Below are 23,263 nucleotides of genomic sequence, written 5' to 3' on the forward strand. Positions count from 1 at the left end.
GACAGGCACCAACCACCAAAAAAAAAAAAAAAAATAAAAAACGGGGGAGAAAAAAAAAAAAAGCAGCAACAACGAAATAAGGGGGAAAGTCGGCTCCCCCCCCCCTCCTCTCTGCCCCCCCATCCCTAAGCCCAGCCCAGCACCGAGGCAACTTTGGATGTGTCTGCTTCTCCCAGCAGCCTGGGTTACATTCCTCCGGAGCGCCCGCTCAGGCCGGTCGTGACATAGCCCTAAAACTTTAAGAGGAATTTCTGGTGGGTGAGCCCTCCCCCAACCCCCCCCCCCCCTTGTTATTATTATTATCATCATCATCATCATTATTTCGATTCTTATCCTTTTTATTTTCGGAGCAATGATTTCTCCCTTGTTTTGCAGCCGCGGGCTGGAAGAGAGGAACCCTTCAGCCTCCCCGGAGAGGGCGACGAGAGGCGACCCCGCAGCTCCCTCCCTTCGCCCGGGGCTCGGGGGTGCCCCCGGTTCGCAGCGGAGCCCCTCCACCGCCCGGCCTGCCCCGCCATGGCAGCTCTGCCCGGGACGGTGCCGCGGATGATGCGCCCGGCTCCGGGGCAAAACTACCCGCGCACCGGCTTCCCCTTGGAAGGTAGGTCTGGGACACCACCCCCCCACTCCCCGCAATGCCTATTTTCTTCTTCTTTTTTTTTTTTTTTCTTTTTTTTTTCCCCCCCTTTTTTTTTTTTTTCTGCTTTTTTTCTGGTGGATTTTCACAAGGGGGGAGCCGGGCTGGGTGGGCTCGAAGTTCAACTTAAATCAGAGGGTCCCGAGCCGAGCATCCGACTCCTCTCCGCGGTGTAGCCGCTTTCCCACGCCGTGCCCTTCCCCACGCAGCTGTAGGGCTCCATCTCTGCGCCTTTCCGAGCTTTGCGTCCCCAGATTCCCTCCCCTGTTAAAATAGTTACAGGCAGCATGCAGGTTTTGGGGAGCACGTTCCGATATTTTCTTTCGACCCCCTAAAAAAGTCCCAGCCCTAAAGAGATAAGAAAAAAAGAAGGAAAAAAAAAAAAAAAAGAAACAACCGAAGTGATTGTTTCCAACTTTTCCCGAGGAAAGCAGAACCCAAAGCCCAGAGCATCTGCTGGAGCCGGGAGCAGACGCGCGGCTCCAGCGCGGAGCGGGCAGCGGTGTGGCCTTGGCCGGGGCTGGTGAGGGGAAACGGGGGGGGACTTGGGAGCTGTCACCTCGCGAAGTGTCATCCCCGTGTCATCCCCACCTCGCAGAGCTCCCAACTTCCCCGGTCGTCTGCTTTCCCTTTGTGTGGGCACCCGGCACCCGGGTTATTATTTCTGCCCAAGGCTGTGCGAGGGAATAAAATAAAAGAAAGCAAAATTAGAGCAGGAGCCCTTTCCCCGCATTTATTAACCGGGAGAATTTCATACAGACCGTGATCAAGTGGCGAAACTCAAACCTGTGGAAAGCCACGCAGGCTGCAAAACATACAAGCTGGGGGGATTTGCTGAAGTGCTTTTCTGTAGCAAATGAAGTAAAACAGACGGCAAGGGAAAGGATCAAAGGATTACAACAATATTTGCACAACATGACTGGGAATAATGAAAAGAGAGAGCGGCCGGCGGTTTTAGTGCCTCTTGAATGTAAAATTGGCCACTCGAGTGTTATCTGTCGATAATGATATATCCAGGGAGTGCTGGCCAAGTGACTTTGAATTAGTGGTGCATGATTCTTGTTAAATCGCGAGGCAATTTCTGGAATCGACTTTTCTTTGTAAAGAGAAAATCACCCCTTCGCCCCCTCCAGCCTTTCTGCAAATTACGCAGCTGAGTTCTTCCTTTCTTCCTTTTTTTTTTTTTTTTTTTTTTTTTTTCCTTCCCTAATTTCGAACCTGTGAAATCGTATTAATCTGCTAGATCCACCTCGGGAGATGCGGAGCACACCGGGGAGGGGAGCGCTGCTCGGGAGCGGCTCCGGCCGCGCAAGGTGCCGGGGACGCGGCGGGGGCTCCGCGCCCATCGCGGCTCCTCGAACGTGCCTAAAACCGGACCCAAAGCCCGGCAAAACCCCTCCGGGGTATTTAGAGGGGTTATTTACAAAAGTTTGCCTGCAAACAGATATCCGCCTGCCCGTAACTTGGAGCGAGGAGCGGAGAGCGCCTTAGTGGGAAGTGGGAACTTTTTTGTTTGTTTGTTTGTTTTTAGCTGTGCAATGCAGTTTTAAAAATCTTTTCCTATTTCCACCGGCGGTCTGGTTTAAAACGTACGCGTGAAATGCCAAAAATACGTACAGACGCATAAGCACCTCGGGGAGAGCAGGGAGATGGGGGAGTGCGGCTCCGGGACCCTTCATTTTCGGCCCCTCGGTGGGAAAACTTTCCCGTTTTCCCAGGGCACGGCGTCAGGGATGCGGGACAAAAGCCGAGGCCAAGGGCTAGGAGAGGTTTCTGCCCGGCTTTAGGGCGCAAAAGCCGGGGGTGCAAACTAGAGGTGCGGGGAGGGACGCGCCGCGTTTTGCCGGATTCTCCAATTTTTTTTTATTTTTTATTTTTCCGTGCTCCAGTGTCCACCCCGCTGGGCCAGGGCCGGGTGAACCAGCTCGGAGGGGTTTTCATCAACGGGCGTCCTCTGCCCAACCACATCCGCCACAAAATCGTGGAGATGGCTCACCACGGCATCCGGCCCTGCGTGATATCTCGGCAGCTGCGCGTCTCCCACGGCTGCGTCTCCAAAATCCTCTGCAGGTACCAGGAGACGGGCTCCATCCGGCCCGGGGCCATCGGAGGCAGCAAGCCCAGGGTGAGTGCAAGGTGGGGGCCGCGCTGCAACTTGGGCCGGTGCCCCCCCCACACACACACCCCCTCCGCCTCCCCAAACTCCCCGAGGTTAGGAAGCATCGGGAGGGGGTTTCTTGGATTTTGGGACGGGGAGCGGTAGAGGGAAGGTGGAGGGGAAGGGGCTGTGAGCAAGCGGCAGTTTGCAGGCTCGGTTGGGGAGAGAGCCCGGTGCCGGGCGATGAAGAAATGAACGCGGGATTCCCCGTGCAACAAGTGGCCCACGTTCAAGGGTTCGCTTCAGCCCCCGTGCGCGGGGAGGGGGTGAGCCGGTTTCCTTCAGGGAGCTATAGACCAACGGGTCCCCTCTCCCCCGAAAGCATCCCTCACACCCTCTCCTTCCCCTCTTCGGGCTCACGATAAATCTATGCTTGCTGTCTCCTTGTCCCCCTGAGACTTTAGTTTTAGGGGGGGTGAGTGGACTCCACAGCTGCGGGAGAGGAGTGCCTTCTCCCAGCTTTATTTTCCCCCTTTCCACCCCTCAAATACCTATTCTTGACCCCCAAAACTAGCGGCCTGGCTTAATTTTTTCAATTAAAAGGTCTTTCTCTCTCCCCCCTTCCCTCTCTCTGCACTTGCACACGCGGGCACACACTGGTGGCCATTGACCACAAAAGCAGGTTGCGACTCCCGACGTGGAGAAGAAAATCGAGGAGTACAAGCGGGAGAACCCTGGGATGTTCAGCTGGGAGATCCGGGACCGGCTGCTGAAGGATGGGCACTGCGACCGCAGCACTGTGCCCTCAGGTGAGAAGGCAGCCTGGCCAGCAGGGTCCCCACGGCCAGAGAGAGTTGTTTTGGGGCATGGTTATCTCCAGCTGACACCAAATGCATTCCCAGGGGCTGCAGGCATCCTCTCAGCCCTTACTTTGAATGGGAAGGGGGGAAAGGATTGCCCCAAGTAAACCCTGCTGCAGCAAATAAGCACAAGGTGGAGGTGAGGAGTGTTTGTGCCCTGGATGCACAGAGCTACTGGAAAAAAAAAAGAAATGCAATAAAAACAATTTCCTCAATTTATCTCATCTCTCTGGAAAGTACCAAGAGTCCTCACCTTGGGCAGAGCATGCATGGGGCAGGCCCCAAACCGGGGGTCAAGGGGATCCCGCTGGGTCTATGCCCCACTTGACTCAGTGGGAGCATGCGTGCAGTTGTGCTTCTCTCAGTCCGGGCTCCCCATCACCCCCAGGAAGCAGTGCTGTACCCCAGTCTTGGGCTGTGCCGAGGGTCTGGTCATTTTTTTTAGGTCCTGGCTCCTCTGGCTAAAAGTTTCCCTCTGCTCTGGGGAGGCTGAGCCTCCCCTTCAGGGCACAGTTCCCCCAGAGTGAGGTCCAGAGGAAGGCCCGGGGCTGGATCCAGCTGATGAGGCCTCACCAGGTACCCCATAGGGTGCAAGCCAAATCCCCAACACCAAGCTGTTGGTAACCCCGGGGGAGAACATCCTGGGACACCCTGCACACAACCCCTGGGGTTCTGGGACTTCTGGGTGGAGGATGAGGAGTGCATCCAACCTGGGGCATCCATGCCATCGGCTCGTGGCACCTCAGGGGAGAAGCCAGAAGCACTGGGGCAGGTGTGGCGGAGCAGGCAGGTGCAGCACGCCCCTGAGAAAGGGGGTGAGCTGCCCTCCGTGGGGGCTCCTGCATGTCTGGGAGGCTCTGGCTTGGGTTTCCCCACCGGCTCCCGCGTTGCATTCCCAGGCAGCTTATATTTGCCTTCTTGTCTTTGACTGTCTGAGGTTTAGTGAGTTCGATTAGCCGTGTGCTACGCATCAAATTCGGGAAGAAAGAGGAAGAGGAGGACTGCGACAAGAAGGAGGAAGATGGGGAAAAGAAGGCCAAGCACAGCATAGACGGCATCCTGGGCGACAAAGGTTAGAGGCGGCCGTGCGTGCCCTGGGCTGGGCTGGAGGGGACTGGTGGGCCCAGGGACATGTCCCTGCCCGCTCAGATCGATAACAAATAGGGGCTGGTCCCAGAGCCCTCTATTTTTGCTTTCCAGAAAGTTCTGGTGTCAGAGTCAAGGTGCGGTGCTGCCCTGGCAGGGTCCAGTGGTACCCAGCCCCTTGGGGTCCGGATGCTTTTCCCATCCCTGGGAGGAAGAGTTGTCAGTGTTTTGCTCACAGCTGCTCCAGGTCAATTATTTATAAAGGGGGAAAGAGATGGCCGGGGGAGGCATCTCTGATTCCTAAATGAATTTGTTAAACAGATTTCTCTCCTGCTCTCTAAGTGGTCCCCTGAAACTCTGGCTGACAGTTGACCGATTTGGCCAATCAATATCAATTAGGGAGCCCAGGATGTGCGCTGCTGTGGGGCTGTGGTGGGAGCCACCAGCACCGGGCAAGGGGGGGCTGTGGATGGAAGCACGCGGGGGGCTGCCCCCCTGAGTGAAATAATAAATAGGGATAATAAAGCTGGGGCTGCTGATGAAAGGCCTGAGGCCAGTTGCGGAGCCGGGGGAGAACTGGTGACACCTCCTATGGCTGGTGCTTTCCTCTCGTGGGATGAAAAATCAAACTTTTTCAAGCTCCTTGTGCCTGGGGAAATGTGGGGTTGGGGGCGAGACGCAGCTGGAGCAGGCCGTGTGGCTTCTGTAGTTTTAGTTTTGGCAAGCTGGGGAAGGGGGCAGGGGGAGATGGCTCCCCAGCCCCCCACAACGAGGAAAGGTGGTATTTTTAGTGGATGTGATTGAAGCTTGTCAAACAGGGGGGAAACTTAAAGGAGAGGGAGGTAGTGGTTCAGGCACAGAATTTTATTCCCCCGTGTCAAAGAGGTTTTGCTATTTCTCTTCAAAATTGATGGCAAAATGGCGATGGCACAGGCTCGTCAGGGTCGCACTGGTGTTAAAGCGGTGGGAGTTTGGGGAAACTTCGCGACATCGCCGACGGAGTGGGCACAAAGTCCTTCCTGCGTGGAAACGCTCCCACGTCCACGCGTGGGAAGCAGGGCGATTGCTTGTGGAGTTTCTGACTGCAAAGTTTTTCCCCAATTTGAGACAATGCGGGCGAGCGGGGAATATTGAAGTGCGGTGAATTTTGGGCAGAGAAAAGCTTCTCCGTGTCACCATCAAACGTTACTGGGAGTTTTAAATGAAGGTGCACAAAAGGGGGTTCTTTAAGGGTCCGATCCTTTTTTTTTTTTTTTTTCCAACCTTGAAGATGAACTTCACTTACAAAGACCTTTAAGTCTATTGAACCTTTATAAGCAAAAGATTCCCGGCCACAAAAGCAAACATTAGAAGAAAAAAAAAAAAAAAAAGAGAAAAAAAAAAGAAAGAAAAAAGAAAAAGGGGAAAAAAGGGGGAAAAACCCTAGGCTGCCTTAAAAATGGAGTAAAGGGATGGGGGAGGGAGGGCTTGTCTATTCTCATTCAAAATTCTGCAAGGAGGAGAAAAAGTTTGGACAAAGGGCCAAGGAAGGGAAGAAAGGGAGATAAATTATTCAAAACTCCCTGCTGTTAGATAGTTTTGTAATATTATAGGACCGTCTGTTGGAAAAAGGATAGCCGTTGGACGTTGCAAAATGTTGCTTGTGATTTGGAAATAGGCGATGCTCATTTGCAAATCGGGTCCATTGTGTGTGAGGAGAGCTCCCCCCGTATCACGCCGCGGTTTATTTCTTTTTATTTCGGGGGGAGCTTTGGGGGCTTTAAAGATTTATTTTCTTCGGGTCCCGTAGCTTCAAAAAGAAAAAAATTGGAACTGCGGGATGATTTTTTTTTTTTTTCCCTGTTCGTCCCCCCCCCACCTCCCTCCCAAAATCACCACGACCGCAGTAGCTGGAGGCTTTTTTATTCCGTAATAATATGCAGAATTGCGTGTCAACAAGCAAAACAGAACAGGCTCCGTTCCTGCGCGGGTAATATCGCGGGCAGACAAAACACGAGCCCCCGATTTTAGGAACCCAGCCCGTTTGCAGTCGAGTGCTAATTTGGGCAAACTCGGGTGCGGGAGCCCGCGGAGCGCCGCGCTGCCCATCCCGAGAGATAACCCCCGAATTCCGTGTGCTTGGCTTTCTTTATTTTGTTGATTTTTTGTTGATGTTGTTGTTGTTTTTCCTGCCCCGTAATGACGCCGGGACTCTGCGGGTTGGGGTAAAATCCTCCCCAAAAGCCCGAAGCCGGGGGGGAGCCACAGCCGCCGGAGGAGCGGAGCCAGGGGGTGCCGGGGAGCGTTGGGATCCGCCGCTGCCTCGGGACCGGGAGCGCTAAAAAAAATAATCAGAATACAGCCCAGTCCCTCCACCAGTGTGCATTTCGAAATGTTTTAATAATAGCCCCAATTAAGGTAAATGATGGCCGTTCAACTTGTAAATCACTTAGAGGCGGGGAGTGCGCGCTGCGTATTTTGCTTTTTTTTTTTTTTTTTAATCTGAAATAACAATACGCTTCGGAGGTCTCTTCCCCCGCACCCGACCAATTTATTATTTTTTTTTTTTAAGGAGAGGGAGAGCGAAGTTTGCCACAAACCAACAAAACCACCAATGCGTTCCTGACACTTGTTCTCCAGCTCAGCTTTTACTGAGTGGCTCTGTGGGTTTTTGACTATTACTATTTTTTTTTTTAACACCTTTTCATTATTTTCGCGGATGGGGGCGGCACGGGAGAAGGAGAAAGAGGAGAGGGGAAACTTTGTTTTGGCCTTTTTCCTCTTGACAAACGCCTTTGCTCCATTTGCGGGTTCTCCTTGCGGGGAGCCAGGGGAAGACAGCCCTAAATGCTCTCTCTTTTTAAGTGTTAAAGAAAGCTTCCACCCTGCGCCTGTTTCTTTCTATCGTCTGCTTGGCATTTAATAATGTTAAGACTTATTAGAGCTGGTAATGAAAACTGTGGCTGTTGAATAGGGAGCTGTGTTGGAGAAGGGTGTAATAGCTCCAAGGCATGCTAAGAAATGTATTTATCCCCAATCAGTACTCACTCTCTGAGTTCCCAGCACAAACGTTAAGTTGAAGGGTTTTAAGGCAGATTAAATTGAGCCTTTATTTCTTTGCACTTTCATCTTTAAACGGCTCACTCCAGCTAGCCCTGGGCATATATTCATGAGGCTTCACTTTATTTTTTTTTTTTTTTATCCTTGTTAAGACCGAGTTATTATTATTTGGTGTTGTTGTTATTTATTATGACTGTTGGGGTTTATTAGGGAGGGTCACGTCTGGGTGATGCGATGCTCCCCCGCACCGCGAGATGCGAGGTGGGGAGAGTGAGGGGGGGGGGGATAATTTGGGCAGCCCCAAATTAAAGGGGGGCAAGGGGGGAGAGCGTAGGCCCGGCTGCCCTCAGGGGAGGCTCGGGGCTGGAGCTGCAGGGGCAGGCGGGACTGACGCGCGAGTTTTCGTATTTTTTTTTAAATATATATTTTTAATTATATATATCTTATTAGTGTCCTCCTCTGCTTTATTTCTCTTGAGCTCCGCTTTATTGCACGGGGCTTCCAGCACCGAGCTGTGCCCCATTTTTTTCCCTTTCCTCCCCACCCCGGGTCAGCGTGGCAATATTGCGTGGGTGCCTTGCGAGGTCGGGAAGGCCGCGTGTGGAAGAAGGGACTGGAAGAGGATTTTGGTTTATTGGGGGCTGGAAACGTGAACAGGTGGGAGCAGCAGCGGGGGGCTGCTGGGGTGCACCCCCCGGTACTAACGGTGGCATTTGGTGCCCGCCGGTGCAGGGAGGTTCGGGTTTTTTTTTATTTTAGGGGTGGGAGGGAGGTTCGGGTATGTGCACAGGTCCTGCCAAATTTAATTAGGGTCAGGGCTGTGAATGGATACACAGCAAGAGTGCGGGATGGGGGGGTTGGGGGGGCTTCCCTTGCTTTCACACCTGGGAAGTGGCTTTGTCCCCCTGAGCCGGGGGGGAGGGGTAGCCCCTTTATCAGCAAACAATCTGCATCGATTTAAAACCAACAAGCGCTTTCTCTGTAAATGTGTGTTTAGGAGGGAAATGGGGGGGAACAGACACTTCATCAAATCAAGGGATTACGAAAGGTTGGCAATCTAATCAAACAGAGACCAGGCGGGATTTGTGAGTGTTGCGAGTGGGATCAGCTCTAATAATGGGGGGCAGGAAAGAGATAGGGTAGTGTCAAGCAATTCATTGGCTTTAGGCTCAGTTATTCTGTGCATATTTCAGGGAGAGAGAGAGGAGAGGGGAGGGAAAAGGGGAAAAAAAAATACAGGGAGAGGGAGAAGGAAGGGGGGCTGTATGTGAGCACACACGGAGCTTACATGTCACAAAAAAAGCTGAGACAAATGAGGTACAACAATAAACACAGATAACAATTACAAAGGCAAACAGTGGCTTTTGGGAACAAGTAGCTGCAGAACCTGGTCTACATAAACAAAGTAGGCAAATGTTTGCAAGATAAACTCCTTCCTAAATCAAGTGTGACGGGAAGGAGAGAAGAGAGGAGGAGAGATAAGGCTGGAGAGGGGAATAAACGAGTATAATCTAATACAAGACGTTTTAAAAAACAAACTTAAGACAAGGATGCGGGGAGAGAGGTTCAATTATACAGTAGGAAGTGAAATAATATAAGGGAGACGTTTATGATCCGGGGCTTGCTTGCTTGTTTGTTTTCTGCTTTCCCCCCCCCGTTCTTTTCGGAGGGAGAAGGGGTCGAGCTGTGGGGCTGGGGAAACAACCGCGGCTGCGGGCAGGGGAGCAGGCGGGGGGCCGGAGCTGGGCTCGCAAATGCAGGGGGAAGGGGAAAGGGAAGGAAATACGGGGCCGAGCCAGGGCTGCCCGATTTGAAGGTGGATGGCAGACTGCGTGAGCCACGGGGAGGGATAGAGAGCGGCTATTTTGCCTTTCGTAATCGAGTGGGGGAGATGGATGCCGCGATAGAGGAGGGGAGGAAGGAAGCTGTAAGGTATATTTCTAATCCCAGGTTTTGTCGGTAATTGGGGTAGAAGAGAGGAGGCACAGATTGAATTAAGCGGCAGGAAGACTGCGAGGCAAATGTGGGATCCAGGTGTGCGCGGGGATTGTTCGGAAACAAACGGTCCCCGCCCCCCCCCCCCAAAAAAAAAAAAAAAAAAACGCTCTTAATGCCCGAATAATTTTAAGAAGTAGTTTAAGGCTGTGTTGGGGTTTATTCTCTGTTTCATATATATATATATATGGATCTCTCCAAATGAGAATAGTATATAAGAGGGGAGAGACGTGTCTGCAGTATGGTTAAAGGAATTAGATATTTACCAGTTTGAAATAAGCCTGGTTATAAAAAAGCGAGAGAGAGAGACACTGAAAAGATGAGACGGGAGAACACTTCAAACGAATTCATCATCTGGAGTGGTGAAGAGGAGATTTAGAGACAGTATTGGGAAGTTATTTAGATATTAATAACATATTTTCCTGAGGCGTCAGGAGTGCCTCCATACGCACTTTTTTCTCGCAGCTATTTGGCTGGGTGAAATATGGGAGACCCAAATGTTGGGAAGAGATAACACAATCAGCCTAGCCCTGGTCCTGTGACTGCATCATAGCATTAAACCCGGATTAACCTCCCCTTTCTCCCCTCCCCCCCACCGCCCCCCCCCCCCCCCCCCCCCCGAGAAGCTTTCCAAATTTTTCAGGGGAATTTACATGGCAGGATTTTAAAGCATATATAACACTAGCCTTAAAGCTGTAAGGTACTTACTCGAGCATTAGGGTAAGGCGAGGGGGAAGCATCTTTCTGAAAATTACGTCTGCTACAAAAGAAATAAGCAAATAAGGGACCCTCTTAAGACCTGAGCTTTGGAGATATTATATTTATAGAGCCTATTCTCAAAAAAAAAAAAAAAAAAAAAGCCCATTTCAATCAGCTGCCACATAACTCCTCTCTACCAATGGCTTTTTTTTTTTTTTTCATTTTCCTTTTTGTTAATCTGAACTTCACTCTGGTTCGGACTTTTTTTTTTTTTTTTTTTTTTTTGGGTGGGAGGGGGAGGAGGTGAGAAAATGCTGGGGGCTGCCGGCCGGGCAACAGCGGGGACTGCGAGCCGGATGGGGACAAGGAACGGGGATGGGAATGGGTTTGGGGATGGAGACAGGGATGGGGACACCGCTGCCCCCGGCTGCGAGCTGCCCGGCCGGACTCTGGTGGCACCGTTTCCCCCTCGACGGGGTGTTGAAGATGCAGGTGGAGCAAGCAGCCGGCCGGGTGGTGGTGGTGAGGGGGGGGGCTGCGTATGAGGAGGGGCGGGTCCCTTGTCCTTTCTATCCCGAATCAGCCCAGAAAAAGAAATGAAGGAATAAATGGGCGCAGGTGCGGGTGGGCAGCTGACAGCGGGACAGGGATGCGGCGGGGCCGGGGGCAGCGGCTCTGCTGCATCCCCCTTCAAAAAAAAAAAAAAAAAATTCTCATCTTCATCCTCCACCCCGGCTCATCCCTCTCCGGGGACGGAGCTCGGTGCGCACAGCATTTCGCGTGAACTGGCCCCAAAAGCGATGAGATGCCAGACGACGCCCGGTTGGGGGGGTTGAGGACTGGCAGCGGGGGCTTTTCGGACGGGTTCGGGCAGAGGGCTGCGGGGGGGAACGGCAGGGACAGGGGCAGGGAGAGAGAAGAAGTAGGTGAGGAAAAGTAGAGGCAGCTTGAGGAAATTGAGAAGCTTATAGTCTTTGATCCTTGGATGCTTTTCGTTATCAGAAACATTTGTGGTGACACCGGTACAAAGGAAGTTCATCATATTACAGACTGCTCGGGCCGCTTGCAGGAATCGCTGTCTATTAATTAGCAGGCGCTCTGTCTTGTGGGACACGGGAGATCTGAGGCTGCACATTACGTGCTTGGATGGCTCCGGGTCCGGCGCTGAATTGCTGCTGCAAAGGGCCCTTCTTGCGCCAAGGTCCTGCGGGGGCAGCGGAGGGGGGGGGACAGCCTGCTCCTGCCCTGTGCCTGCAGCTATACCCGTGCCAGGGCCGTGGATGTGCCTACAGCTACTGGGCGACGGATGGCCCGGGGCTGGGGGGTGGCAGTGCTGCGCTGTCCGTGCTGGGGGGCCGGGGAAGGGGCGCAGAGCTTGTTTCGGGGGGGATCCCCGCCGCCAATAGCGACCCGAAAAACCTCTCCGCACCCCGTCGGGTCTTCCCGGAGAGAAGGCAGCTGGAAATGGGGGGGGTCCCTCCTTTCAAGGCACAACCCAAGGGATGTTTAAGCCCTGCCCGCGCTCCCCTTGCACCTCCATCTGTCCGGGAAGCGCTGGCAAGGGGTGAAAAAACTTTTTTTTTCTTTTTTTTTCTTTTTCTTTCTTTTTTTTGGGGGGAGGGGGAATAAAATGGCATTCAAGGAGGGGGTCGCGCTTCTTATGGCGCTGGGGACACGGGAGGGCACTCAGGGTTGCTCGGCAGTGTGTGCGTGTGGGGGGGGAGCCGCCTCCATTTACACCCGCTGCCCCCCCTCAGAGCCGGCCGCCCCCTGCCCCCGGGCTCCCTCTGGAAGGCAGAGGAAGCCCTTCTTGGTTTTCACTCTTCTCTGTTTTTTTGTTGCTGTTGCTAAAATTGGAAGGAAGCACTTTGCCTGACCCTGGAGAGTGGGGCTGGGGGCACGGCGGCCTGCGAGGCTCCCGCTCGGGGTAGGTGCGGCAGCCGTGGGGAGAAACGGGGGGGGGGGGACACCCGGCAGCCTTCAGCCTTCAGTGGCTTCTTTGTCCGGAGCCCCTAAAGAGCGCGGATCAAAGTGACCTGGTGGCTTCTTGAAAGGAGGGAGAGGGGAGGGGGAAACTGCGGGCTCCGAGCCGCGCGGCTGCGTCCCCGCCGAGAGGTGGCTGTCCCCAAAGTGGGGGGGGTGGGAGGAGGAGAGGGGGTCCCCACCGGCCTGCCCAGCCCCCTGGGGGGGGGTCCAAGGGGCTGCCCCCTCCCCGCTCTGCCGCCTGAGTCGGGATGGGGACGGGGATGGAGACGCAGCCGCCACGGGCGGGGACGCAGCATTGCCTGTCCCCGGCCCCCGGGGGCCGTCCCCAACCCTTGGTGGTGGTGGGGGTGCTGAAAAAATTAATTTTCCTCTTTTCGAGGGGAGCGGGGAAGGGAAGGGGGGCCACGGGGACACCTGCCTCTGACCCACTGCCATCGCCATTTGCGCCCGCATCTTGAGTGGAGGGAAAAGTCCGAAGCGACGGCAATTCTGTAATTTATTTATTTTCCGTTCCCATTATGGGGACGAATTGATTTGCATATTTATTGGGAATTAAAGGAGAGAGAGGAAAGTTGACTCGACAGGATTTCTCAACGAGAAACTGGTTTCGAGCAACTTCAAGTGGAGTTAAAAACGCTCGGGTGATTTTTCGCCTCTCCCGAAGTTAGCACAAACGTCCTCAAACCGCCCGCGAAACTTCCCACGGGCAAAGAGCTCAAAAAAATTTGGGGTTCGAGCTTCACCGATCCGAACAGAGCCCAGGCTTGCGCTTTAATAAAGATCCCCTGGTTGCATTATTTTGCATTTTTAAATGTATAAGCGTCCTTGAAAAGAGAGGGTGAGCGTACAAAGGACACTTCGATGTCGAGGGATATTCAGGGGACAGTCATGTTTAAATTCGCTACAATTGTCCCCAGCACATTTGATTGCTCGAAAAAAGAAAGAAACACTGACATGAATAGGAATGGGGGGGTTGGGGGGAGGACGACACGGCATTAATAGCCCCCAACCTTTGTATAGTATAAATTATCCAAGAGAGGGCAGATAGCCGGAGCTGCTGGTGATTTTAAAGGGCTATATCTATATCCACGTAGTTACGTGCGGATTTGGTGAAAAGCTGGCATTTTCTGGAGGGATTCGTTATTTATGTGCAGGAACTCACTTCTTGCAAATTCTTTCCCCACTTCTCGAGGAGATGAGTGTTTGATGCTAAATAGCAGCAAATTGAGCTATTTGAAGGTGCTTTTTTTTTTTTTTTTTTTTTTTTTATGTGAAAATTGGAATATTTGGTTTGTACCTTGTTGCTCTGTTTCTTTTTCCTGGACTTTTCTCCTTAATCTCCTTCCAGCCACAAACCCTCCCTTGTGCGTGCGGCTGAATGTGCTCGCAGCGGGTAAGCTGCAATTTCCATTCCTGAAACTCCAGCAAAAGGAGGAGAAAAGTTTGCAGATTTAACAAATGTTTTTTTTTTTTTTCTTTAAAAACAAACAAACAAAATAACCCCGTTCTCGCTGCCTTCAGTTCACCGGAGGGGGGATGCGTGAAGAGGGAGAGGCGGCACAGCCCCAGATTAGGACGCATATAGAGGACGAGGGGATCCAAGCTGTTTAAATCTAAGTGATGTTTTTGGGGAAAATATATATAAATATAGACACTGTCAAAACCACCGTGCTTCTCAGGGGAAAATGCACACAGGTTAACGGTGCAGACGTAGGCAAACCTCTGTCAAGGGGAAAACTCGTTGGGACCAACTGATGAAGAACGAAATAACTTCAGGGCGGAACAGAGATCCGCGTGGGGTTCGGTTGCCAAGGGTCCCCCGGGGAGAAAAACTCATCGCAGACCCCCCCACCCGCACACACAATCGCATGTCGCGATCGGTTCCTCCCTGCGAGGCAGCCGGGCAGGGCAGGGCAGAAGCGAAGCCGAGCCCCCGCGCATCGCCGCACCCCGGCCGCTGGGGCTTCGTGACTTTTCTCGCCGGTTCTCAACTTTACCCCGGCTGAATTTGATCTTTTTCACTCTTTTTTTGCCTCCCTCCCACCTCCCCCCCCACCCCCCCCGCCTTTTATGACGGTATTTTTTCTCACTCTGTTTTCTCCCCTTAACCTCCTCTTTTTGTTGTCCGCCTTTCATTTGAAGCGAGGCTTTACAGCTTGCTACACTTTCTAAGTGCATCAATAGCCACTTTAGAAATACAAACAACTTTTAAAGATAAAATAACCAAACCAGAATGGGACTTTCAATGGGGGAATAGTTGTTGTCCTTTACCATGGAGTGTGCAGCCGCCTCTGCCTAATCCAGCTTTCATTTTCACCGACAAATGCCAAGAATCTATATCTGTCTCCCAACCCCTCGGGAGCTTGATTACACGACAAAAGGCTGCCATTATCCGCGGGAGAAAACAGGGAGGGGACACGGGGGCTCGGGCCTCTGAGGATGAGGGCATCTCCAAACTATTGACTTAGTGGATGAAGTCAAGAGCAAACACGCTGAGATCTAAAGGGGGGAAGACGCTTGCGGAGGAGGGGGGGGGCGGGTGGTCAGAGAAGGAGCGGAGGAAAAGTGGCAGCAGAAAGCCCTTGGGAAGGGGAGAGCCTGGGGGGGGATGGGGGAAATCATCCCGCCGGTGGAAGGGCTTTTCCCCCCTCCAGAGCGCCCACCCGCCCTCCGACCCCCTGTTATCCTCCCCCCACAAGCCCCTGCACATGCCCTCGTTTCCCGGCGAGTTTCCTCCCGCCGAGCCCAGGTTTGCAGCCCCCGAGGAACTTGGGGTCTCTCCCCCAAGAAGGAAAAAGAAGGAAAAGAAGGGGGACAGCCCAAGCTCGGGGGCGCGGCGGCCGAACCCCGCTTTTCCCCTTAAACCGGGAACGAGCTGGGTCAAGGTCGAGCTCCGGGAGCTGAGAGGGGGCATGGAAATGGGAGTGGGCCGGAACCCACCCGTGGAGCCCCCACGGGTCCGGCAGGGAGGAGCAGACACCCCACATCGGCTCTTTTCAGGTTTAAGTCGCCGCGTTTGCATGACTGCCTCATCAGCCACCGCTGCGCGGGGATTTGCGGGCCGCGCTCATCCCGGCCCTTCGCGGACAAAAGTTATTTCAGCCCTATCTGTAATTTATCTGGGTCACCCAGGGAGAAATCCTCCGGGCACGGGGAGTCCTACGAGCAGCACCAAAGGAGTCCCACAGCCCTTAATTATTCTTTAATCAACCTAATGCTGTGGTCCCTTTAAAGAGCTTCCTTTGGTGCAAGCGCTGCATTTAAGCATCTGCTTTCTGGCCGAGTTTGGGGAGCCAAAAACCTACACCAGTTTAAGAGATTTAAAGGTGTGAACGCGTGCTTCGGGCTGGGCCCCGCGAGCGTCCCTTTTTCTGTAATCCCAGAAGTGCTAAACAAAGGAAGGGGGTGGCGGTGATAACCCGGAGGATCCGATTTAAACTACAAAAGCACACAGGGAGCCTAAATTCATCTTTTAGGCGAGTTTATCCCCTCGGATGGAGAGCAGGCTGTTTGCAGCGGGGGTAGCGTGTGGATGCTTGCAGGGAGCAAGCCGAGCATCTCGGCTTCGGGGCCAGCTGGGCTTCTTCCTCACAATACAACCCAGTCGTGTGGTTTTATTTATTTATTTATTTTGTGTGTGTGTTTGTTTTCATTTTTCGCTCTGTATATATGTAAAGAAAAAGGCGGTGAACCTGCTGCTCGCAGCGGTACTCTGGCCGGGGCTACACGGGACCCTGGGGTCCCTCGCTGAGTTTTCTCTCTGGGGAAGCTGCACGGGATCCCCTGGCTTTGCAGTCCTGTGGACAGTTCAGTGTCTGGCAGGGAAAGAGCAGCTGCTGCGAGAGGGAGAATAAGTATCGGAAGAAAGAAAAATCCTCGTAATCTTGGGACGTTAATAATCTACGCTGCCCTGAATCCCAAAAGGCAGCGGGACCGTCTCTCTGATTTATTTTTATGCTAGCCTAGTTTGCATCCCAAAGAAGTAAACTGCTATTTTTAACCACTGGTTTAAAGCTTAATTAAAAGCCCCTAAACTGATTGTTTTGAAAATTGATTTAGAGGAATTGCCCCAGGGCTGAGACGCTATCTAAGCCAAGTTGCAGTCCCAGAGCTCTCAGTGGTGTCTGAATCGTTAACCCCGAAGAGCCGGGAGTCGCGGGGATGGATGACACATGGGCTGGCCGGGCTCCTCACGCCCCCTGGAAAGAAAGGTCCTTTGTTAGCCCCGGCTACTGGCTTGCTCGGGTGGATCTCCGCCGGTTTCCTGGCGTTGCGAGCTTTAATTGAATTAAGAGAAGCTCTGCGATGCTGGTGACACCGGGACGGGAGAGCTCTGCCTTTCATCTGCGGCTCGGCGGCTGAGCCCGGCGGGGGAGGGCGGCAGGAGCGCGCCGGGGGGAGAAGAGGGGGTTCGGGCACCCCCCCAGGGTGGCTCTGCTGCCAGGGCTGGGTGCCCGGAGCCCTCCCTCCGCCCGCTGCCCCCCCGGGGGGGGAGGCTTTACCTGCTACCAGCGGGTGAGGTGGAAGCTGGCTTGAAGGCTTTGTGGCTGGGGAAGGGAAGTGGCGCTTCAGACCCGTAATTAGATGTAAACAAGAATAGAGACGGGGCTCCGTGGTCAGACAACTTGATTGTGAAGGGATTAACACCTAAGTAAACCAATAAAGGCTCCGCGGGGATGGCGAGAGGGCTGCGGGCCAGGCAAGCCCGGCGGGGCATATGGAGGCACCCCACCCTACCCCACCCGGGAACGGCGCTTTCGTCCCCGCCGAGGCACGCGTGGGACCCCCCGAGCCCCAGCGGCTTCAGGAGCCCGTGTTTGAAGGCTCTGAGTAAAGGTTTGGGCCGGTTTTGCTGTTGGTGCTCCCTGGGAATCGCCCTTCGCGATGCCTCAAGGCAGGTATCCTCTCGTCGCCCGGCGCCCATCGCCCCTAATTAACGGGGAGAATAAATGAATGGGAAAGGGTCCTCCACGTGCGGGACAGACCCGCTCCCGCCTGTCCTCACGTAGCCAGGGCGATCTCCTTTGCCCGGAAGGTTTCCCGAGTCCCTCTGGTCGCTCTGTCCCTTTTTAGGGATATCTAAACAGGAAACTTTCCGAGCCATCTCGAGCAGAACGCTCCCGGGTGTAGCTCGCCAGGTTTGTCTCCAACTGGGCTTTTGTGCTGTTTTCTTTTCCTTCCAGTTCGCCCTCGGCCGGTATTTTCCCCTCCCCTCCTGCTCCGGCCAGGCTCGGAGTAGATGAAGAAGTTTAACCTTTGGAAAATGGGGGCTGCCCCAAGCGGTGCGGTACCTGGCAGCATCTCTCCCGGGGCTTTCTGCCGGAGTGGTCTGGGGCTTGAGAGAGGTACCTGAAAGGCTCAGAGTCAAACTGGGTTCAGTAAATTTGGTGGGTTTTGTTTTCCTCCATCGCCTCGGCCTCCAGTGGTCTCTTTGCTCCGCTGGCAGGGCTAATATCGGAGCGCTCTAGGGTGTGGGTATTTCTTCCTCCTGATTGCAAATAACCGAAAGATTAGCACCAGCAGCTGTTTGGAATTGGAACAATGGAGAGACCTAGGAAGTGGAGAAATTGAAAAAGGAGAACCCCCCTCCTAATCACCCAGCTCAAAGTTCACGAAGTCAGCCTGCATGACTTAACGTGACCTCCACCTCGGCTTCACGGGGCTGTTTACTTATATGAAGGTTGAGGGGGGAGAGGCAGAACGGGGGTGGGAAGGAAAATAGCGGGGCGTTTAATGCAATTTCCAACAGAAATAGGCGGCCCCATTTGGCCTCTCAGCAGCCTGTAGCCCCTTGCCCCGTGGGGTGGGTTTGGGGGCGACCATCTCCTTGCTGTGACCCCCCCTCCCCAGAGGGCTTTTGGTCGGAGAGAGGTGGACGCGGCGGGGTCCGGTCTGTGCCAGGGAACCGACAGCTCCGGGCTGGGGGGTGGGATGCTGTGGGGCCGGGGGGAGACGGCTGTGGGGCAGGGGCCTTGGGGGTTCTGCTGGCCATGCGCTGGCTGATGGAGTGTGAGAGCGGCTGAGCTGTCAAGCAGGGTTTGAATGGGATCTCCTAATGGATTTGACTCGGAAATCTCGACTTGACCAGTTTTTTCCTCTTTAAAACAAACTCATTAAACTTGTCAACACTCATTAGGGCCTTAAAACGCTGAACTGGAGTCACCGGGGAGAGCGGTTGGTGGGGGGCTGCTCGGGGAAGGAGGTGGGGAGGGGGCAGCCGAGCATCGCCTCCACGCCGGGCTGCGGGGCCGGGGCTTTGCGGGGCGGGAGAAGGGGAAAACAACCCCCTGCCAGGCAAAGAAAGGCGTTAACAGAGAAATCAAGGGAGGAGAGAGGGAGCCGCCACGGGAAGGGGGGCGGACTTTGGGCCGCTGCTTGGAAATGGGGGCATCTCCGTATCCCCTCTCTCTCCCCCCCCACCCCCTCCAGGCTGGGCTGCAAAGGGGGCGCGGGGAAGGGGAGGGCACCGAGGACCGGAGCGGGCGGCTCGGTCTGCTCCAAAACAATCCCCATTCGATGTGATTTGGGTGATATATCTATATATCTGCCCGGCTGGGATTTCTGCAATTGCCGGAGGAAGGTGGAGTGAGGAGGAATTCGGGGGGAGGAGGTTAGAGCAAGCTTTCAGCCCTAAATCCTCTGGAAATCAGCCCGGTCTCCGAAATTCCTCCCCAATCCCCCTACCCAAAATATTTTGAGAGCTGTAAAATCAGTCGGAGATCGTCTTAATTCTGTCGGCAGGACGAAAATCGCTTTCGGGGTGTGTGCGCGCAATTAAACGTTGCGCATTTCTCCGTCTCTTTTGAATAGCGGTTTTGTTTGGGGTTCATTCAGATTTTTTTTAAAGGGTTTGTTCTGATGCTTTTCAAGCCTCGGTTCCCCTTTAAGGGGGAAAAAAAACACCCCCACCCCTATTAAAAAAAAAAAAAAAAAAAACCTTCGAGACCTTCTGTTATTCCCCTCTCTGAGAATGAGAACATCAGCTATTCAAGCGTATTGATGAACTCCCCCAAAAAGTTTATTAAGAGAAGCGAAAACAAAAGGACTAAAGGCCGCAGGCAACTGGACAGACAGTTTATAAACTAAGGTCCCATTGTCCCCCCGAGGCAGATGCATGAATACCTCTGAATGGGTCCCTTTGGAGTGACAAGATCAAGCCAGACAACAGCATGTTAAAAGGAAGGAGCGCTGTTTCTCTTTCTCTAGTCGAAAGATCTGCTCCCCCTACTCCTCCTGCATTAATGTACATCTGCAGGGGGAGGAATAAATAGCTCCTTAGGATCTGCGCCGCTCGGGGTTTTTATTCTTCCACCCCCAGCACCGGCTCTTTGCACCATATGCTCCAGATCAGCCTCCTTTCTCCGCAGCCTCCAGCCAGGCAGTCGCCTAAAACGATCGCCATCAATCGCAAACTTTCTGCTCTCTTTTTTTTTCCCCCCTCCATTCCTTCCCCCCGCCGCTGTTAAAATCGCGATTTACGGCCTGCTTGCCGAGGAGATCCCCTGTGGTCAATTAGGTTTGCACAGAGCAATTTAACTAATAGGCTTTGATGGATTTATTTTATTTTATTTTTTAATTTTTTTACCCTGGGAGATCGGCCCTGCGCTGTCCGGTCGTTGTGGTGGTGAGGAACACCCCAAGCATCCTGTGGAGAGGGGCAGGGGATGGCAAACCTGTAAGAGTCCAGAAACCAATGCCTAAACCGGCATGCAATAATAATTAACTAATTAAAAGAAGTCCTGAAATTAATGCCAAATCTTCTGCGGGCTCTACTGGGTCACCTCACTCTCACCAGCTGCTCCAGCCTCAACTTTGCGGGTGGCAGGGATGGGGGGTGAGCAGCATTTGGGTACATTTGGGTAATACCCAGCAGCTTTGGTTTCTCCTTAAAATTGCAGTGAGCTCTACGAGAGCCCAGTTCCAGGGGATACTAATGCCCATTTGCGGTCGATGGTGTTTTAACTTTATGATATTGGAGCATTTCATTGCCTGGATGGTAGAAAAATAAGGAAAGAACAAGTTTCCCATCACTTTGCCTGTCAGAATAACTCCTAGAGGCACAGACCACAGCCCAGGTAGGGTGTAAACCTGAATGCAGAGATGTTTGCAGCCCCCCAGAATGCCTCACTTGGGGGGGGGGGGGGTTGTAGGTCCCCTCTGTCCCCGTTGTCACACCAAGGTGATGTCCCTGCTACAGAAAGCTGTCAGTGAGCCCTCCAGGTGGGAGCACCTCAGCTCCGCTGCCACAGTGGCTGCGAGGGTTTTGGGGGCTGACAGCTCATGGGTTGCATTGACCCAGTGCGTCTCTGGTCACCACGGGGCCATATGCCTCTTTGCACGCTCCTAACGAGAGGCAGCTTTGAGTGCTAGGTTGGGAGGTCAAGCGACAATAATAATAATAAAATTACCCCCCTTCCCCAGCCTCACCTTCCCCTCTGCAGCGGAAGAGTTGCTATTTCATGGCTGGCTAAAGCCAAACTTCCCTCAAGGGGGTTATGCGACTTATGACCCTGCTAACCCGTACTTAGTGCTTTCCAAAGGACGCCTGCTCCTAGAGAGGTGACCTGAACGCAGACTGAGCCACAAGGGCAAAACTGATCTATTGACAAAAACCTAAAGCAGCAACAGGAGAAGAAACACTGAACAAAAGTAATAATAATGATGATAAATAATAATGATAATAAGAATAAAAATAATAATAAAGGCAAACCTGTTTCCTTGTTAGGGAAATACCTGCTCAATCAGCTAGGGCAATAGTTCCCAAGGAGCTGCAGGAACTGCTGTGCAGCTCTGGTGACAGCCCTGCCATGCCCAAACCTACGCATCTGCCTAGTCCCAGCTCCTGCTTGTAGGGTCTGACTTCAGGGAAGCGTGACAATTTGGTCCCAGGCTAGAATTAGCTGGGCCTCTGACCCTTCGAGCGAACGCATCCACATTTGATTTTACTCACATGAGTAATCCCTTTGCCCTCGGTGATGGGCACAGGTGCTTGTAGGACAGGCGATATGTTGCTGCCCCTTAAATGTGGGAATATTTTTTGTATTTCATTTTGGGGTTTCCATAAGGCACCTTTGCCTGAACACATCACAAATAGGGTGGTGGAGAGAAAAAAAAAAGCAACAGATGAGGAGCTGACGTGATGAAAGACCAGCAGATTTTGTATCATTCCCATCCCCACGGTGGCTCCCTGAGGCATTTCAAAGGAAAAAAGAAATAGGAAAACACAAACATAATCAAACCAAGAAGCCAGTTAACCAGGCCAATACCCGGAATCCCAAAGTCCCATTTAGCTGCTCGCAGGATTATCACTTGTTGCCGATTCAAAACCAGCAGGTGTTGTCAGCTATTTATGATCACTGTTATTTATACAGTGCCACTGGTGTGCCTGGCGCTCGGCAGACACATACAGATGAGAGCCAACCTCTCCCCTGAGAAGATACCAAACTAAATTAGACTTAACACAGAGGCAGACGTTAATACACAGCATATGGGGATGAGGGGAAAAGAGAGGTTCAAATCCACAAAGATCGTGCAATCTCCAGGCATTAAATCCTGCACCCGTCAGCTTGTTAGTTCCCGTTTTATGTAAAAAGCTAAGAAACAGATCCGCTTTTACGCGTCAGGAGCCTGTGGCACGAGGGTAGGGACTGAGGCCCTGTGCTGCACTTTGCTTTGCAGACTGATGGACGGATATTGTTTGCCTTAGGTGACGGGAGTGACATTTGTAGCCATTGCATTTGGCGGCGTGTGGATGCACAGTGAGAGGTGGTTTGTAGCGCAGGAAGGAGCCGGGGGAAAAGCGAAGTGAAGATGCTTGCTCAGGTTCACACAGCATAGCAGCAAAGCCAGGACTGGAGCTCCATGTGAAAATTATTAAGCAGAGCCCCAGCCACAGCCTTTTCCTTCAAAACCTTGTGGTTTTAGGCAGGAAAATTCCCATGGTATCTGCAGGAGTTTTACCAAAAGATTGAATAGGGACCTGGAGATTTGGCTTTCTCTTTTTTTTTTTACTTATTTTTTTTTATTTTTTATTTTTCTTTAGAGGCAAATCAGCTCACAGAGCAAACAACTAGATGCTACTTGGAAATAAAACACATTTCCAGCTTAGGATGCAAAGGCTTACGTCTGTGGGCGACTTTATCCAAATGAGTCATCCCATCCCATGTCTGTGAGAGGATTCCCCATGTAAGCAAAATTGACCAATATGACATTTATAGGGATTGGGCCAGGCACCGGTAAGAAGCATTCCCCAGCCAACAGAGGCTGCAAGGGGAAGAAAATCAGCTCTGCAACTAAGGCAGCCTCCTCCTGTCTTGGTCTTAAAAAAACAAAAGTCATGAACCCAGTAACTGGTCGCCACTTAGCTGGCAGGGGTGTAAAATGCAAAGCAACCCCCTGTAGTTATTTGAAGAAGGCTCGGCCCTGCTGTAAAGCTCTATAACCTGGGCTTCTTCCCCCATCCCCTCCTCCCCGGCATGTTTTAAATGATTTTGGATTTTAATGCAGGGCCCGGAGCTCATTCCATCGTATTCATGGCATCAAACAAGAGGCTGCTGCCCCCAGCTGGGTTCCTTGAACTTAGAAGCAAAGCTCTACCCAATATTACCTTAATTAATTAACTAAAGAGACAATGGCTTTTGAGGTCTCACCTCTGTTTCCAGGGAGGGGGGTCTTTTGACAGAGCCCTGCCATAAACTAATTCAAAGTTCCAGCAAGGAGTCATAGGGGGAAGAGTTAAATGACACTATTTACTTGTTTACCAAGACAATTTATGTCATATTTGTTTTTCCCCACCTTCTGTCTGCAGCACTGAAAACTCTGTTGGGGGTGCAGGGGGAAGGAGGAGGAGAGGGTATTATTTGC

At 52.6% G+C, this 23,263-nt stretch overlaps 1 protein-coding gene across 3 annotated transcripts in view; it reads left to right on the forward strand.

Moving 5' to 3' along the window:
* Positions 1 to 516: 516 nt before the first annotated feature.
* The window catches only part of PAX7 (paired box 7), a gene marked incomplete at its 5' end in the record, with an annotated part of 99,273 nt that continues 76,526 nt past the window's right edge, over positions 517 to 23,263 (forward strand). For 2 of the 3 annotated variants that reach the window (XM_084300354.1, XM_084300356.1), the window contains 4 exons: positions 517 to 601; positions 2,527 to 2,762; positions 3,415 to 3,544; positions 4,539 to 4,667. In XM_084300354.1, the coding sequence (XP_084156480.1) occupies positions 517 to 601; positions 2,527 to 2,762; positions 3,415 to 3,544; positions 4,539 to 4,667 (580 nt within the window). Of the gene's footprint in view, positions 602 to 2,526; positions 2,763 to 3,414; positions 3,545 to 4,532; positions 4,668 to 23,263 lie in introns of all 3 variants that reach the window. The other variant, XM_084300355.1, reaches the window with a different exon arrangement.

Source organism: Netta rufina (genome assembly GCF_964035555.1).
Source record: "Netta rufina genome assembly, chromosome: 22".
Lineage (NCBI taxonomy): Eukaryota > Metazoa > Chordata > Aves > Anseriformes > Anatidae > Netta > Netta rufina.